The 18,962-nt window shown below is 50.0% G+C and overlaps 1 protein-coding gene across 3 annotated transcripts in view; it reads right to left on the reverse strand.

The window, feature by feature from the left end:
• Positions 1-18,753, reverse strand: part of KDM8 (lysine demethylase 8) — a 30,008-nt gene extending 11,255 nt beyond the window's left edge. Inside the window, exons 1-2 of one of the 3 annotated variants that reach the window (XM_032328594.1) lie at positions 18,589-18,753; positions 291-793 (exon numbers count right to left, since the gene is read on the reverse strand). In XM_032328594.1, the coding sequence (XP_032184485.1) occupies positions 291-776 (486 nt within the window). In that variant the 5' untranslated portion in view covers positions 777-793; positions 18,589-18,753. Of the gene's footprint in view, positions 1-290; positions 794-18,345; positions 18,561-18,588 lie in introns of those variants that run through there. The other 2 variants (XM_032328591.1, XM_032328593.1) reach the window with 2 other exon arrangements.
• Between the last annotated feature and the right edge of the window lie 209 nt (positions 18,754-18,962).

Genomic DNA, 18,962 nt, shown 5'->3' on the forward strand with positions numbered 1-18,962 from the left:
CAGCTGTCTGCAGGCTGGCCCCCACGAGCCCTTCGAGCTGCTGCTCTTGGGGACCACAGAGCTTCCCCCCCATCTCTCCTGAAATGGCACTGCTTTTGCGAACGTGGCGGGGAAAAACCGAGAAAGCAGACCAAGCTGTTCCATTTCTAAATCCACAGAGATGCTCTTCCCTGCCAGAGGTCGGCATGCTGCCAGGCCTCGGCCCTGGGGACAGCTGACTCCTCCCTTCTAGAAAAAACCGGGCTGTGGGGGCGCGCGAGGTGTGGCGGGTGACAACCCCACCCAGATACCTTCGTGCTGGGCTGCTCCTGGGCTGCGCCGGGCCTCTTTCCTGAGCGGAGGTGCGCCTGGAGGACGGCGGCAACCTTAAGGAGGACGTCCCCGTGGATGGCCGCCCCCATCAGCAGCCCCATGTCACAGACTCTGAGGGCCTCTGCCACCGCGGGGGCGTTCCCGGGCTCATCGCACAGACACGCGGCCTTGAGCAGGCAGCCGAAGGCGTAGACGCGGCGCCAGTCCTTGTGCACGTCCCGCCACGGGCCCGTGTTGAGCTTCTCCCAGGAGTAGTCCAGGACGGCCTCGCTGGCCTGCAGACACTCGCTCCGGCGGCCCCCGCAGAACAGCTCGGCGGCCTCCCGCAGCAGCCGCGCCACGCCAGGCTCCACCTTCTCCCCGAGCTCCGGCACCAGCTCCTCTTTCGTGGGGGGCAGGAGTGCCCAGAGGGCTTCCCGGAGAGCGCTGGCTCCGGCCAGGGGCTCTCGGTTGTCTTCAGCCATGGGGCCCCTCTGCCAGCCTAGCCTCATGAAGGTGGGCGGGGGGAAAGAACAATTAAGGCAAAACACCACGTTGCACACCTAAACACGTACATTTGTAGGTTTTCATAAAATCACACTGGGGAGGGGGGAAGTTTGATCTGTGATGACATCCCGTGGCCAAGACGTCAACCACTGAGAGTTTAAAAATATATATTAAAACGCAACCCACTGAATGGCAGAAGATAGTTGCAAATGACATACCCGATAAAGGGTTAGTATCCAAAATATATAAGGAACCGACACAACTCAACACTCAAAAAACAAATAATCCAACTACAAAATGGGCAGAAGACACGAACAGTCAGCTCCCCAAAAGAAGACGTCCAGATGGCCAGCAGACACATGGAAAGATGCTCAATAGCCCGCCTCATCGGGGAAAGGCAAATCGAAACCACAGTGAGATTTCGCCGCCAACCGTGAGAACGGTTAAAATCAACAACACAAGAAACACGGGCGGGCGAGGAGGAGGAGAGAGGAACCGTCTCCCAGTCTCGCGCTGGTGGGAATGCGAGCTGGTACAGCCACTGGGGAAAAGAATACGGAGGTTCCTCCAAAAATTAGAAACAGAACGACCCTACCACCCAGCAACCGCATTCCTGGGTATCTAAACCCCCCCCAAAATACAAAAAACACTAATTCAAAGGGATACGTGTACCCTGGGGTGACTGCAGCATTTTTAATAACAGGCGAACCATGGAAGCAGCCCACGTGTCCACCGATAGATGAACGGACGAAGATGTGATGTGATGTAAGTGTGTGTGTGTGTGTGTGTGTGTGTGTGTGTTAGAATATTATTCAACCATAAAATTTGAGATCTTGCCATCTGCAATGACTGGCTGGAGCTAGAGAGGATAATGCCAAGGGAAATCAGTCAGAGAAAGACAACTCTCATATGGTCTCACTCCTGTGATATTTAAGAAACAAAACAAACGAGCCGAGAGAGAGAGAGAAGCCGAGAAACTCTGGACTCTGGACCCTTAACTCTAGAGAACAAACTGATGGTTCCCAGAGGGGCACAGAGGGAGGGATGGGTGAAACAGGGGACGGGGATTGAGCAGTGCATGTATCGTGATGAAAAAATCAATTAATAATTAAATCAAAACGGGATAAAAGGGGCGCCTGGGTGGCTCAGTGGGTTAAAGCCTCTGCCTTCGGCTCAGGTCATGATCCCAGGGTCCTGGGATCGAGCCCCGCATCGGGCTCTCTGCTCAGCGGGGAGCCTGCTTCCTCCTCTCTCTCTGCCTGCCTCTCTGCCTACTTGTGATCTCTCTCTCTGTCAAATAAATAAATAAAATCTTAAAATAAATAAATAGGATTAAAAAAAAAGTAAAAAATTATCTAAAGTTATTTTCCAAAGACAGAGAGACCGCGCAGACATCTTCCCTTCTAGGTTCCCGCACGCGTCCTTGTGACGGCATCGCACGGGTTGTGATTCTACAGTGGCCTCCTCGGCTGGGCATAAACTCTACGGGCATGGCCCTCGTCTGTCTGGAGCCACGGCTACATTGTGGACCTGGCACAGGATCAGGCTTGCCGTGGGTGCCAGAGAAATGTTTTCTCAGAGAGGATCACATACTGTCCTTGTCTGAATGCCTCGGACACCCCGCCTCTCTGGCAAACTGCCATCCGACTTTTGAGGTCCATCCTCAACGACCCCGTATGGGAAGCCCGCCAGTGCCCTCTGACAGCATCTTGTGTTGGAGCAGCTCTTTCTTTAACCGCGCGTCTCCCATATGGACTCCGGATACCAGCGTACATGGCCGTCTCTGCCGTGCTAGCTGGGGGGCTTCTCCGGGACAGGAACTGGTCTCATTTCCCGGAGTCTGGCTCCCAGCAGGGACTCAGTGAAGACTCCCGAAGGAACAAGGTCTCAACGTCTCAGGAAGAGACGTGGAAATACATAAAACCCACAGAGAAAGGAAAAATATCACAGTTGGTGCCTTCGGTGGCATTACCTACAGATGGCAGGCCGGCCGAATGCAGACGTGCAGAAGGACTAACACGCGAGGAGGTCGTCCCGGATTCCTGACTGCTCGCAATCCCTGTCCACCTGCGCTACGACACACGAGGTAAGGCTCACAGCCGTTACGTCCCCATCTCCGTGGATACCAAGAAACAGGGACCACTGTTCTTTCTGCAGAGACTGCTCTACACTGGGGCTCGGTACTCTTTCCGTAGAAGGCCAGAGAGGCCACCTTTCCGGCCTGGCGGGCGGGACAGTCACCGTGTCACTGCCCTGCCCATGCAGCGTGTACAGTATGTAAACGGACGGGCATGGCCGCGTTCAGATAAAACTCTATTTACAAAAGCGTCCTCGCTTCAAGCTCGCCAGGATCCAGTCCTCGTTGGTCCTGGGCACACAGACGACATCTCCAGGTGTCCCCCACAATGAGATGGGACCATGCCACCAAGTGGTAGCTAGCGGGAACGTCCGTGACAGAGCCACTCCAGGGCTGGCCCGCACACGCCTCCTGGAGCGTTCTCCATGCTTTCCCTACCCCGCGGCTGGAAGGGCAGGACTCTGAGGCCCAGGGGGATGACAGAGCCGCAGGAGCCTCCCCACCAGGCATATGGACCCACACCGGAAGGCCTCCTCAGCCGAAAATGACTTGCACTGTGATCAGCTAGAGCGGGGACAGTCGGTGCTTTGCTGTCTCCTACGGGCTGTTCCGGACCAGACTGTTCTTGCCAGGGTCCCCGTTTGTCACAGATTGTCCCCGGTTCCTAGACCACACAGCCACTTGCCTTCCTGTTCTTTTCCAAGGGCAGCTTTCCAGCTTTCCTTTCGTTCTGTGGTCCCACTGGGGCCCTCCGAGAAACGTCTTCTTCCTTATGGCAGCCCGGGTTGGCTGGTTTGGTTAACAAAGAACCCTACCTGGCCCACACAAGGCACGTCACCCAGCATCCCCTGGTGGGTGGTGGAGGCCAGAAAGAAAACTTGCCTGTGACGAAACTGGATTAGGTGCCTCCTATCCAGGGACGGGGAGAGAGCCACAGCTCCCCGGTGGTCCTTGCCTCCTGTTACTAACACCCTTCTCCAACTCCCTCCTCCTGAGCACGGGCAGGACCTACCACCGAGTAGACAGAATAACGGCCTTTGCAAATGCCATCAGGAACAGGGATGTTGAGATGGGAAGAGCATCTTGGATGATATGGTTGGGCCCAACCTAATACAGGAGCTCTTGGAAGAATCTTTCCTGGCTAAAGTCTGAGCCAGAGGGAGAGGTGACTGCAGAAGGGTCAGAGAGATGCAGTGTTGCTGGCTTTGAAGATGGGGGAGGGTGTCAGAAACTGAAGGGTGTGGAAGCCTCTAGAAGCTGGACAAGGCAAGGAAATGGATTCTCCCCTGGAGCTTCCCAAAAAGGAATACTGTCCTATGGAGTCCTTGATTTTAGCCCTGTCAGTCCATATTGAACCTCTAACCCAGAGAATCGTAAGCCACCAAGTCTGAAGTAATTTGTCGTGGCAGCAATAGAAAACTATCACGACTTGCTTCTAACCAGCAGGTGTGCAAGTTTGGTATGTGGGCTCCTTTTTTTTTTATTTTGGCCTAAGATGGCAAAGGTGATGGGATGCCCGTTGGCTCAGGATACACGAGATTGTAACTTCTGCGGCTAGCAGACTCTCCCTGCTGCCTTCCCGGCGTGTGCGCGTTGGGGATGCAAGCGGCCCTGCTGGAGAGACCCACATGGCAAACGGACGATGGGGCCTAGAGCCAACAGCAAGCTAGAAAGCGAGGCCCTCGGAACTGAATTGTTCTGACAACCACAGGGGTTTAGATCCTTGTCCAGCTGAACCTTCCGATAAGGACGTCGTCCTGACCGACACCATAATCGGAGCCTTTTGAGATCCTGACGCAGAGGACCCGTCTACGACACACCCAGACTCTTGACCCAAAGACACTGATAAGTACACATTGTTTTAAGCAACTAAGTTTATGGTGATTTGTTATACAGCAGTAAATAACACCCCGGTCCGGATTTCCCTGACACGCTGGGACTCAACTGTAACTCACAGAACAGAACGGAAGGAAAAAGCATGGCTTCCTTTAGCGCCATGTGTATGAAGAAGTCAGCAGCAGACAGGGAACTGAAGAGGGACAGCCCCAACCCTATTTCTGGGCTCCAGGTTAGCTCATTTCTCCCCAGCTCGTGAGTAACAGCAGGTAGAATACCGACGGTACTGTGAGATAATCTCACCAAATCTCACACTGGCCCCAGGATGCCGAGAACATACAAAGTACTGGCTATAAGTCCCGGATGCCCTAGGCACTTAATTCTTACAGAAACCCGAAGACAGTATCATCATCCCCACTTCACAGCTAAGGAAGCTAAAGCAGAGAAGTTGAATGACTTAACCAAAGCACTTGGCGGGGAAGAGGGCATGCAGAGATTTAAAACTCTTGGGAGGGCTTCACAGTCCAGCCTCCCAGCATGGCCTTATCCACGACCCACCCACAAAAACGCATGTGAGCCCATCAGCCGGCCTCGCAGGGTGGCTTCGTGGCTCCTCCCCGTCAGAGTGACTCAGTATCTTAAGAAGCGACCTCAAGAAGTCTCGAGGATCCAAAAGACCTCAGAGACTTCATATCCTGGCTTCTCACAAAGGTCTATAAAAAAGCCTCCCAGAAGACCACTTATTTGCCTTACTGTAAAAACGGTTTCCACTAGGGCCTTATGCACCAGCTTTGTAAACTGGTCTCTTAGTGGCCTTAGAAAAATGGCTTCCCAGAGGATTTTAAATGGGCTCCCAACTGGTTCCCTGGGATGCAGATTATGGACTTTGCTGACTGACTTCTCAGGGTGACCTTCCCAAACAGAAGCCCTTTGTGAGGCTGAGTGGGGCCTTATAAAGCAAGCCTCTACACGTGGCCTCGAGCACTGCTTCGCAGACAGGCTTCCCAAGGCTTGTGTTCCGTCTCCAGAAATCAGCCTCCTCAGGCAGCCCCTGTGTTGCACTGCAAACCAGCCTTGGAGAGGGCCTCCTGGAGACGGCCACGTCAAATAGCCTTCTGGGAGAGGGCCCGCATGGGACAGTCTCCTCTTGGCCACATAAAGTAGCTTTAGTAACACTAGGCTCTCTGGGGCGCCTGGCTGGCTCAGTCGGTAGAGTGTGGGACTCTTGATCTCAGGCTTGTGAGTCTGAGCCCCACGCTGGATGTAGAGATTACTTAAAAATCTTAAAATTAATGGAGGGGGCAAGATGGCGGAGAGGTAGGAGACCCTGTTTCAACCGGTCCCCTGAATTGAGCTACATATCTACCAGTACACTCTGAACACCCATGAAATCAGCCTAAGATATAAGATTATACACTGCCGGATCTCTGCGGGGGGCAGAAAATCATCAATGGAGAGATACTGTGGAGGGGGAGCACTCGGACTGAAATGGGAGGATAAACAGAACGGGAAGTGTGGGGAGCCATGCACTTGTGGATGGCAGTCACGTAGGTGACTAGGCCCAGGATAATGGGACTGTGAATGTTTAACCCAAGGAAAATGGGTGCGCTCGTGGACGACGCACGTTCAATGCCTGGAGTCACAAGGAGGGTATATGATTAACTTGTAGTTTTGGGAAAGGCACAAGATCTGTAGAACAATAGAAACCTATGGAGTCACGTAGGTGCTCACGAGCATCTCACATGCTCATGGATAAGGTGACTAGCAGTCCTCCTGATTGGTGTTTAGGTGAATCACGTGATATGGTGATTGGGCATTTGTAACTACTGATACTATAATAAGGGGCTTAATTTGAGGAGCGGGGTTCCCGGATCAAGATATGTAGAAGACTGACAATAAAGAAGTTTGCCACTCAACCTCGTCTGCGGGTCGTTCTTGCGGGTCGAGAGCGACATCTGGTGCCGAAACCCGGGAACCCGACTCTGGACGTGGACCGAGGATTGGGGTAAGAGCAACGAGAAAGTTCACCCTAAAGGGCCCTAGGGTGACGAGCTAAAGTGCGCGCCTATTTCCTGTCTTTAGACGGGGGTGAAGTCTCTGGGGACTATTGTTAGTGGGCAATTTTTTAAGGTTCCTCAGAGGTGTAAGGGTTTCCAAAGATGGGAAACGAACTTGCCCGCTATAAAATGGAAGGTCCATTGAGAGACCTTTTGAAAGCTCATGGCACTCCATTAAAGACTAAAACTGCTCGCGCCTTCTTAAAAGAGGCCGGTGAAATTGCCGATACAAGTGAAAGTTCCCTCGGCAGGGACGATACAAGTGAAAGTTCCCTCGGCAGGGACGATACAAGTGAAAGTTTCCTCGGGATGGGGAACGAGCTTAGTAGACGTAGAATGGAAGATCCCCTAAAAGACGTTCTCAAGATGAACGGTACCCCCTTAAAGGCAAAAACAGCCCGAGCCTTTTTAAAAGAAGTAGCAGAGATTGCCCCCTGGTTTATAGAGGAAGGGCTTTTAAATGTGCCACAATGGAAACACCTGGGCGAGGATTTAAAACTCTGCCTCTCTACATCCCCGGGGACTCTCGCCGTGTGGTCCCTGGTGAAAGTATGTTTGCATTCCCCCCGAGAGCCCCTGCAGCGAGCAGTACTACAGGGAGGGGAAGTCTTTAAGCAAGTGAAAGAAGAATCCCGTAAGGGCTCCTCCCGAGACCCTGACTCCTGAAAGCGAAAGCTCAGAAGGGATGTCAGAAAGCGAGTTGCAGGAGCTAGGAAAGATAGAGGCAAACAACAAGAAGGAGGAATCTCCCGGTCTCCAGACAGACTTGGGAGCCATGAGGCAACAACTTGAGGATAAAGAGGCGGAATTGCAAAAACTATTAGGAGAGTTAAGAGTGCAGGGAGAAGTAATGGCGCAGCTGAGAACAGGGGCGGAAGCCGCAGTTATGGCACAATCAAAATTAAAAACGAAAGTTGCGCCGCTTCCGCATTCTAGCTCCACAGCGCCACCCCATGAGTGGCCCCCGCCTTATAAGCCCAGCTGCACCAAGACGTGCTATTGTTCGGGCTGCGCCGCGGAGAATTGGAGAGAGGTCCTTGGCCCGGGGAAAGGTTTTTTTCCAGTGTTAGAAGATCAGAATCAGCAGAGGTACCACCAGCCACTAGATTTTAAGTTGGTGAAGCAGCTGAAGGAGGCAGTTAGCAGCTATGGGCCCCAGGCAGCCTTTACGGTCTCCCTTGTGGAGTCGCTGGGAACACTCTATCTCGCTTCCGAGGATTGGGCCAACTTGGCCAGGGCGATATTAAGTGGAGGACAATATCTAGAATGGAAAATCCAAAATCAGGACAATTGTCTGGACACAGCACGGAGAAATGCAGCCGCGGGTAACCCGCAATGGAATTTGGAAATGCTGACAGGCACGGGGCCATACCTCGGGGCCCAAGTGCAGAGTACATACCCCCCTGCGGTGTATCAACAGATAGCCACGGCGGCCCTCAGGGCTTGGAAGACACTGAAAGGGGCAGGAGACTTGCAAGGCCAATTATCCAAACCCGACCCGGTGCTTAGATGGCACCGAGGTTCTCTTTGTGTTTTTCCGCAGGACGCGCCTGCTCCAATCTGGGTACCGGAACGCCTCACCAGGCTGGTCGCGGTAGAACCTGTGGAAGATGCTGCTGCTGATGGTGAGAATGATGATGACTGTTCTGCTGCCTGTCCTCCGGAAGATGGAGCCAATTCCACTGAGGCCGGAACAAGAGATGAATCTTCAAGGATCAAAGAGCCGCCGCTATGGGACCTATTAATAATTCTAGAGCTATACCGGAATCGGGAAGTCTTACTTTTCGTACTTGTGTACCTAAACCATTTTTGCTTGTAATAGGGAGGGGGCAAGTGATTAAGGATAATGGTCTCTATCACATAAGTTGTATTAATTGTAAGCTTTCTAATTGTGTGCCCGTTGATACGTATAATCCCAATGTACCTATTCATGTGTTTTTAGTTATGCAACCACCTTTTTTCTTGTTACCTGTTGAGGTGGAGGGACCGTGGTATGCTAATTATGGTTATCAATTTGCCTTAGAACTAGAAAATGCGCTGTCTAGAAAAAGGCGATTTATTGGAATGCTAATAGCTGGAATAGGCGCTCTTATTACTTTAATAGCTAGTGCTACGGTATCCTCTTTCGCATTGGCACAGACCATACATACTGCTGATCATGTTAACGCGTTATCTCAAAATATTTCATTAGCATTACATATACAACAAGATGTTGATCAGAAATTGTTAGCACGCCTTGATGGAATAGAAGAGGCTGTAGAATATCTAGGCACACAACTCTCTGCTCTAAAAGCGCAAATGTCTTTCATGTGCCATGGTGCCTATCAACATATTTGTGTGACGCCCTTGTCAGCAAATAATATTTCTTGGGAAAAAGTACACAACCATTTGCGGGGAATTTGGCATGATACTAATGTTAGTCTAGATCTTTTACAGTTACAACGAGAAATCACTACCATTGGGCATGCGCGATTAGATATATCTGATCCAGCAAAAATGGCTGGTCGTATTTTGACTACTTTAAAAGATGCTTTACAGGGGTTTAACCCAGGAAATATTTTACATTATACCTTCTGGATTCTAGTAGGAATTTTGGGAATCATCTTATGTCTATTGCTTATAGGAGGAGGATTTCTAAAGGTCTGGTCCAACTTCAAAAAGAAAACATGTGCTCAGTTACATATGATACAATCAAAGCATAAGAAGAAAAATAATATAAAAGGTGCAGCATGAAGTAAAAATTATTAGAAGTATTGGAATAACCATGCTGCGATTTCTGCCTTACCTTCTTTGATCATTAGTATATTAATATTGCTCTATTGCCCTCTGACTCCTGTTCCCTCCTCAGGCTATATGTCTACCACACGCGTGACAATTTTAACTCACGTATGTATGTGGGCTCTGGAGCTGGTACCTCTCCCCAAATATGGCTTAGTATGCTGGATCGGTAGCCAAAGACGGGTAAGACTGATCCCTCACCATAGCAACCTAAGACAGGGGCTCCTCGGCCAGGGGGAGTACCCGATGACGGGTAAGCATGTGTGTTGAGGATTGGCAACCTAAGACAGGCACGATCCCTGCCATATATAAAAGAAAAGGGGGAGATGTGGGGAGCCATGCACTTGTGGATGGCAGTCACGTAGGTGACTAGGCCCAGGATAATGGGACTGTGAATGTTTAACCCAAGGAAAATGGGTGCGCTCGTGGACGACGCACGTTCAATGCCTGGAGTCACAAGGAGGGTATATGATTAACTTGTAGTTTTGGGAAAGGCACAAGATCTGTAGAACAATAGAAACCTATGGAGTCACGTAGGTGCTCACGAGCATCTCACATGCTCATGGATAAGGTGACTAGCAGTCCTCCTGATTGGTGTTTAGGTGAATCACGTGATATGGTGATTGGGCATTTGTAACTACTGATACTATAATAAGGGGCTTAATTTGAGGAGCGGGGTTCCCGGATCAAGATATGTAGAAGACTGACAATAAAGAAGTTTGCCACTCAACCTCGTCTGCGGGTCGTTCTTGCGGGTCGAGAGCGACAGGGAAGGGGGCCACGAGAAGCCCCATATTATGCTGTCTGTAAGAGACACGTTTGGAACCTAAAGATACATCTAGGCTGAAAGTGAAGGGATGGAGAACCGTCTTTCATGCCAACGGGATTCAAAAGAAAGCTAGGGTAGCGATTCTCGTATAGACCAGATTTTAAGCTAAAGACTGTAGTCAGAGATACTGAAGGACACTATATCATTCTTAAAAGGTATATCCACCAAGAAGATCTAACAATTGTAAATACTTACGCCCGCAATAGGGGAGCAGCCAACTACATAAGCCAACACAAAGTAAAGAGTCATACTGATATGATACATTAATAGTAGGGGATCTTAACACGTCACTCTCAGTAAGACAGATCATCCAAGCAGAAAACATACAATAAGAAAACAAGAGCTTTTGGGGCGCCTGGGTGGCTCAGTGGGTTAAGCCGCTGCCTTCGGCTCAGGTCATGATCTCAGGGTCCTGGGATCGAGTCCCGCATCGGGCTCTCTGCTCAGCAGGGAGCCTGCTTCCTCCTCTCTCTCTCTGCCTGCCTCTCTGCCTACTTGTGATCTCTCTCTGTCAAATAAATAAATAAAATCTTTAAAAAAAAAAAAGAAAAAAGAAAACAAGAGCTTTGAATGACACATTGGACCAGATGGACCTCATAGGTAAATACAGAACGTCCCACCTTAAAACAACAGAATACTCCTTCTTCTTGAGTGCACATGGAACCTTCTCCAGAAGAGACCACATACTGGGTCACAAATCAGGGCTCAACCGATACCAAAGGACTGAGATTATTCCCTGCATATTCTCAGACCACAATGCTTAGAAACTGGAGGTCAACCACAAGAAAAAGTGTGGAAGGAATTCAAACACGTGGAAGCTAAAGACCATCCTGCTCAAGAATGTTTGGGTCAAACAGGAAATCAAAGGAGAACCAAAACGATTCATGGAAACCAATGAGAATGAAGACACTTCGGTCCAAAACCTGTAATATATGGCAAAGACGGTCCTAAGGGGGACATACACAGCCACGCAAGCCTCACTCAAAAAAACTGAAAAATCCTGAAAACACCGGCTCTCTTTACACCTTTAAGAACTGGAAAAATCAACAACAAATTAAGCCAACCCCTTGCGCAAGAAGGGAAATAATCAAGATGAGAGTAGAGATCAATGAGAAACTAGAGCTACAATCGAACATGTCAATGAAACTAGAAGCTGGTTCTTTGAAAGAATTAATAAGATCAATAAACCACTGGCCGAACTAATCCAAAAGAAAAGAGACAGGACCCGAATAAATAAAATTATGAATGAAAGGGGAGAGATCACGACTAAATCAAGGAAACAGAAACAATCATCAGAAATTATTATCAACAGTTTTATGCTGACAAGTTAAGCAACCTAGAAGAAATGGATGCATTCCCGGAAACCTATAAAGACCTATTCAAGACTGAAACAGGAAGAAATTGATAACCTGAAGAGACCAATATCTGTAAGGAGACTGAAGCAATGATCAAAAACCTCCCAAAAAACAAGAGTCCAGGATTCCCGGGGCAATTCTACAAACATCCAAAGAAGAAATAATACCCATTCTTCTGAAGCTGTTTCAAAGAATAGAAACAGAAGGAAAACTTCCAGACTCTATGAAGCCAGCATTACCTTGATCCCCAAACCAGGCAAAGACCCTACCCAAAAGGAGAATTTCAGACCAATATCCCTGATGAATATGGATGCCAAGATTCTCAGCAAGATCCTAATAAGATCCAACAGTACATTAAAACGATTATCCACCGGGTGCCTGGGTGGCTCAGTGGGTTAAAGCCTCTGTCTTCGGCTCAGGTCATGATCCCAGGGTCCTGGGATCGAGCCCCGTATCGGGCTCTCTGCTCAGCGGGGAGCCTGCTTCCCTTCCTCTCTCTGCCTGCCTCTCTGCCTACTTGTGATCTCTGTCTGTCAAATAAATAAATAAAATCTTTAAAAAAAAAAAAATTATCCACCATGACCAGGTGGGATTTATCCTTAGGCTGCAAAGGTGGTTCAACATTCGCAAATCAATCAATGTGATAGAACAAATCAATAAGAGAAGAGAGAAGAACCACATGGTCCTCTCAATTGATGCAGAAAAAGCATTTGACAAAATTCAGCATCCATTCCTGATTAAAACTCTTCAAGTATAGGGACAGAAGGAACATTCCTCAGCTTCATATACTCCATCTATGAAAAACCCACAGTGAGTATCATCCTCAATGTGGAAAAGCTGACAGCCTTCCCTTTGAGATCAGGAACAAGACAAGGATGCCCACTCTCACCACTCTTGTTCAACATAGTATTAGAAGTCCTAGCAACAGCAATCAGACAACAAAGAGAAATAAAAGTATTCAGACTGGCAAAGAAGAAGTAAAACTCTCTCTTCACAAATGACATGATACTTTATATGGAAAACCCAAAGGACTCCACCCTCAAACTACTAGAACTCACACAGCAATTCAGTAACATGGCAGGATACAAAATCAATGCACAGAAATCAGTTGCTTTCTTATACACTAACAATGAAAATACAGAAGGGGAAATTAGAAAAGTGATTCCATTTACTAAGGCACCAAGAACCATAAGATACTTGGGAATAAACTTAACCAAAGACGTAAAGGAGCTGTACTCGAGGAACTACAGAACACTCATGAAAGAAACTGAAGAAGACACAAAAAGATGGAAAAGCATTCTATGCTCACGGATCGGAAGAATAAATTGTTAAAATGTCTATATTGCCTAGGGCAATCTATACTTTCAATGCCATCCCAATCAAAATTCCACTGGCCTTTTTCAAAGTGCTGGAACAAACAATCCTAAAATTTGGAACCAGAAGAGACCCCGAATTGCTAAGGAAATGTTGAAAAAGAAAAACAAAGCTGAAGGCATCACGTTGCCTGACTTCAAGCTTTACTACAAAGCTGTGATCACCGAGACCGCATGGTACTGGCACAAAAACAGACACATAGACCGGTGGAACAGAGTAGAGAGCCCAGAGATGGACCCTCAACTCTGTGGTCAAATTATCTTCGACAAAGCAGGAAAAAATATCTGGTGGAAAAAAGGTAGTCTCTTCAATAAATGGTGCTGGGAAAATTGGACAGCTATGTGTAGAAGAATGAAACTTGACCATTCTCTTACACCATACACAAAGATAAACTCAAAATGGATAAATGCCTCAACGTGAGGCAGGAATTTATCAAAATCCTAGAGGAGAACGTAGGCAGTAACCTCTTTGACATCAGCCACAGCAACTTCTTTCAAAGTAGGTCTCCAAAGGCAAAGGAAACAAAAGAGAAAATGAGGGGCGCCTGGGTGGCTCAGTGGGTTAAAGCCTCTGTCTTCGGCTCAGGTCATGATCTCAGGGTCCTGGGATCGAGTCCCGCATCGGGCTCTCTGCTCAGCAGGGAGCCTGCTTCCCCCTCTCTCTCTGCCTGCCTCTCTGCCTACTTGTGATCTCTGTCAAATAAACAAATAAAATCTTAAAAAAAAAAAAAGAGAGAGAAAATGAACTTTTGGGACTTCATCAAGACAAAAAGCTTCGGCACAGCAAAGGAAGCAGTCAACCAAAGAAAGAGGCAACCCACAGAATGGGAGAAGATATTCGCAAATGACACTACAGACAAAGGGCTGGTATCCAAGATCTATAAAGAACTCCTCAAACCCAGTAACAAAACAACAGATAATCATGTAAAAAAAATGGTCAGAAGACATGAACAGACACTTCTCCAAAGAAGACATACAAATGGCTAACAGACACATGAAAAAATGTTCATCATCACTAGCCACCAGGGAGATTCAAATCAAAACCACAGTGAGATAACACCTTACACCAGTTAGAGTGGTCAAAATTAACAAGACAGGAAACAACAGTGTTGTAGAGGATGTGGAGAAAGGGGAACCCTCATACACTGTTGGTGGGAATGCAAACTGGTGCAGCCACACTGGAAAACAGTGTGGAGATTCCTTAAGAAACTGAAAGTAGAGCTACTCTATGACCCTGCAATTGCACTACTGGGTATTTACCCCATACAGAGGTAGGGAAAAGAAGGGCCATCTGTACCCCAGTGTTCACAGCAGCAATGGCCACAGTCGCCAAACTGTGGAAAGAACCAAGATGCCCCATCAACAGACGAATGGATAAGGAAGATGTGGCCCATACATACAATGGAGCATTATGCGTCCATCAGAAAGGACGAACACCCAACATTTGTACCAGCATGGACGGGGCTGGAGGAGATGATGCCGAGTGTAGTAAGTGAAGAAGAGAAAGTCACTTACATTGTTTCACTTATTTGTGGAGCATAAGGAATAACATGGAGGACACCAGGAGAAGAAAGGGAAAAGTGAATTGGGGGAAACCGGAGGGGGAGACGAACCATGAGAGACCGTGGACTCGGAGAAACAGACTGAGGGTTCCGGAGCAGAGGAGGACAGGGAATCAGGAGAGCACGTACTGCATGGAGCCCTGGGTGTGGTGCATACACAACGAATCCTGGAACACTAATGAAATTTTAAAATAAATCTTAAAATGGCTTAAAAATCTTAGAAAATAAAAAACAAACAAACAAACAAAAAAGAACAAACCAAAACCCACTAGCCTCCCAGAAGACCGTCTGTTGGCAGCACGAAGCAGCGATGCACGGGGAGGAAGCAGGCTGGTCGTTATCTGAGCAATCTTGCAGCAATCTTAATCTTACAGCTTCTTAGAACCTTTGCCTTTTATTTTTTTTTTTAAATTTTTAGAAAAGATTTTATTTATTTGAAAGAGAGACAGAGCGAGAGCGCGAACACAAGCAGGGGAAAGGGAGAGGAAGAAGCAGGCCTCCCGCCAAGTGGGGAGCCGGACATGGGCTGGATCCCAGGACCCTGGGATCAGGACATGAGCTGAGGGCAGAGGCCCAAGGACTGAGCCGACCAGGTGCCCCAAGCCTTTGCCTTTTAAACAGTTGCCATAGCAAACAGCCTCTGGCGGAGGGGCCATGCGGTAGGTACTACATGGGGCAGGCTCTCAAAGAGGACTCATCAAGGGTTTCAGAAAGCGGCTTCCTTACACATCGGGCCCTCGTCTGGGGACCAGGTGAAACCCAGGCTTTGTGTTAGTTTTACAAACCAATCGATTTACCCCGGTGTCTCCGGAAAACCAGGAACCAGGGTATGTTCTACCAAGGAACCCTCCCGTTAGCTCCCATTACCAGGTGGACTCACAGGAGAAGCAGGCCTGCGCGGGCTGGCCAAGCACCTTCTTGCTGACTGTCTGAACCTGACAGAGCAGGTGGCCTCACGTGGGCTGCAAGCAGGGGCCTGCACCCAACCGGCCATTCGCTCTGGCCCTCCACTGAAGATGAAGGTCCGTTACAGGCTACATGCAACTCCTTTCTAAGTGGCCTCAAGTCCTGGCTTTACAAATCAGCCCGCTAGCATCCCCATGTACTGGTCTGGCAAAAAAAAAGGGGGGGGGCTTCTTGGTATTTATATTCATCAGCCAGAGTCGCCTTGAGACCTGGCTTTATCGACTGGCTTCCCAGAGTTCCTCACTGAACTGCCTTTTATAAAAGGTTATACTCAACAGCTTTCCAGAGGAGGGAGTAAAAAATAAATGGCGTGCAAGTCTCTCCGAGCGGTGCTGTAGACTGGTCTTCCAGTCGGACTCCCAGGGTTCCACAGGAAATGAAAAGGCCTAAGCAGAGATGGGAGAAACGGCCTTCTGGAGGTCAGTGATGGGAAGGTTAACTACAGAATATTTCTAACAAACCAGGAGGCTATATAGAAGACCCTGTCGCCACCCCCCCCGCCTTTTGGAGGGGGGGCTTGGTATCCATTTTTCTCTTGTAAAATTTTGTATTCTTAGCATTTCCTCCAATGTTGTTTTTCATTGCTTGGAACTCTCATTTGTGCAAGCAAGAATTTCATTTTACACAAGCTACGTACCCGGATGGCTGTTAGTAGCTTTCTTTCATATATATGTAAATTTCAGTATTTCTTATCTAAATAGTTAATAGTTAGGACTGGACAAATCAGAAGTTAGGGTCATTCCAGGCCAACTGAGACCACTGGTCACCCTCATCCTGAAAAGGCCTGAGGGGCCCTATATCACCACATTCAAGTCGGTCTCCTAGAACTCCACGGTATCCGCCTAGAGACCTTTTGTTGCTCACAGAAGCCTTTTTTGGGGGAAGGAAGTGACGGTGCAGGTTGTCAGATCAAGCGCTCTTGTGCCCTGACTTTAAAAAAAAAAATTTTTTTTTAAATTTATTTATTTGACAAGGAAAGAGACACAAGCAGGAGGAGTGGGAGAGGGAGAAGCAGGGTGCCTGCCGAGCAGAGAGCCTGACGTGGGGCTCGATCCCAGGACCCCGGGAACATGACCTGAGCCGAAGGTAGACACTCAATGGCTGAGCCACCCAGGCACCCTGCCCTGACTTTTTAAACTGACCTTTCAGAGCACCAATGTACTAGCATTGTGAGAGGGGACAGCTTTCAGGGGAAGGTAAGGTACAGACTGCAGAGAATAGCTTCTCAGTGGACTGTGTCTTGGCATCAACAGGGCCTTTTTATTGATGCACAAAAGGCTAATCTTGGCATGGGGCTCCCATAAAGGCTATCGGAACTAACCTCTCTGAGTGGCTTCGATCTGGGCTTTGTAAATCAACCTAATGCTGACTTCAAGAAAAGCTTCCTATTGGTGGTATTAAGCACAAAGGAGGGGCACCTGCGTGGCTCAGCTGTTAAGCATCTGCCTTCGGCTCAGGTGGTCCTGGGATGGAGCCCTGCATGGGGCTCACTGCTCCACAGGAAGCCGGCTTCTCCCTCTCCCACTCCCCCTGCTTGTGCTCCCTCTCTCGCTGTGTCTCTGTCAAATAAATGAATAAAATCTTTAAAGACACGCGCGTGCACGCACGCACACACGCACAAAGAGGAGCCAAGTATAGGCTATGGAAGACAGCCTGCAGGGACTCTGGTCCTGACTTCCTAAAGTCACCACCCACCCAGAGCACATTAGGGAAGAAAACTAGTCTTTCCTTAGCGAACAGCCCAAGTGGGTTCTGGGGGTTACAAAAGAAAGCCTGCTAGGAACCCACCATAGTCATCCTAGAATTCTCTTATCTTTAACAACCTAAGGCAGCTCCCAGGATAGTCTTTAAACTGGTTGAAGAAATGGTTTAAGAATTTCACCGGGAAGGATGCCTGGGTGGCTCAGTGGGTGAAGCCTCTGCCTTCCGCTCAGGTCATGATCTCGGGGTCCTGGGATCGAGCCCCGCATCGGGCTCTCTGCTCAGCGGGGAGCCTGCCCCCCCCCACCTCTCTGCTGACTCTCTGCCTGCTTGTGATCTGGCAAATAAATACATAAAATCTTAAAATTAATTAAAAAAAAAAAAAGAATCTCAGCAGGATTCGCAGAAGGGGTCAGGTGGGCCTTATCCAACTGCTGCACTCCCTGCCCCAAGGGCCCCCAGCAAGGTCTCGGGCTGCCCCAAGAGCGCAGGCTGGTCATGCGAAGCCTGGCCGGGTGCCCTCCGGAACAGAACCCTCGAACCAGCTTTCTGGGTGAGAGAACAGTCTGCGCGGTCAGTGTTGAAATCTCTGCAGTTTTACCGTGGCACTGTTCCCCGAAAGCTGTGCAAAACCCCAAGAGCTTTCTAGGGAGGCTTGGGGACACCTGGAACGCTTCATTCACCCGCGCAAGAGTCCGTCTGGCATCCTGCGGGCCGCGCCGTCCCGGGCCTGGGCGTCCCCGCCGACCCCGGGCCTGCCGAGCACCGAGACTCAGCTCCGCGGGACCCCACCGCGGGGGCGGAGGGGAACCGCGCAGGCGCCCTAGGGCGGCACCCCTGCGAGGCGGGGAGCGGAGCACGGCGCAGGCCCACACCGCCTACGGGGGCTTTACGCATGCGCCAAACCGAAACGACAGGCGTATGTCGAGCGGGCTCGTCACCGGCGCACGGAGGCGCGCTCAGGCCGCATGCGCCCTCCGTTTTCACCGCCCCACGCACGCCCGTTTTGCTACCTTGGAGAGCGGCCACGGGTCGTTCCAGAGCGCACGCGCCAGGCCGTCTGGCTCCGTCTCTCTCGCGTAGGGCCGCCGCGGGCTTTCCAAGGCGCACGCGCGAGGCCGTCTCTCTCTCTCTCTCTCTCTCTCTCTCTCTCTCCCCCCCGCCCCCGCCCGGCTTTCCACACAGCGCCTGCGCGGTCCCCTCCTCCGGCTCTACAGAACCGGAGCCGCCCGTCCTCTGCAGTTGCTCCGACTCACCGGTTCCGAGTGCGGGTGCTGTGCGGCCGCCCAGAGGCTGGCGACGACGTGTTCCGTCCCGTCGGAGCGCTCCGGCCTCCTCCTTCGGGCCGTCGGGCTTGCCGCCGCATCGATCCCTCGGGGCTCACCTTATCGGCACGGAGCGCTAGCCGAGCGCCGAGCGATCGATGCGGCGGCTCCGCCCCGTCCCGCTCGGGGCTGCAGACCGGCCGGCTGGAGGCTTTTTCCTCCGGTTCTCCTCCCACCTGGGGGACACCTGCGACTTCCTCCGCCCTGATGACTAGGTGGGCTTGTCGGCGTCGCATCCACCATTCCATCCGGGCCGTCCTGTTAAGATGATCCTTTCCCCCCCCTGGTTTACAGAGAGGCCAGCA

Source organism: Mustela erminea, chromosome 20, assembly GCF_009829155.1.
Source record: "Mustela erminea isolate mMusErm1 chromosome 20, mMusErm1.Pri, whole genome shotgun sequence".
NCBI lineage: Eukaryota > Metazoa > Chordata > Mammalia > Carnivora > Mustelidae > Mustela > Mustela erminea.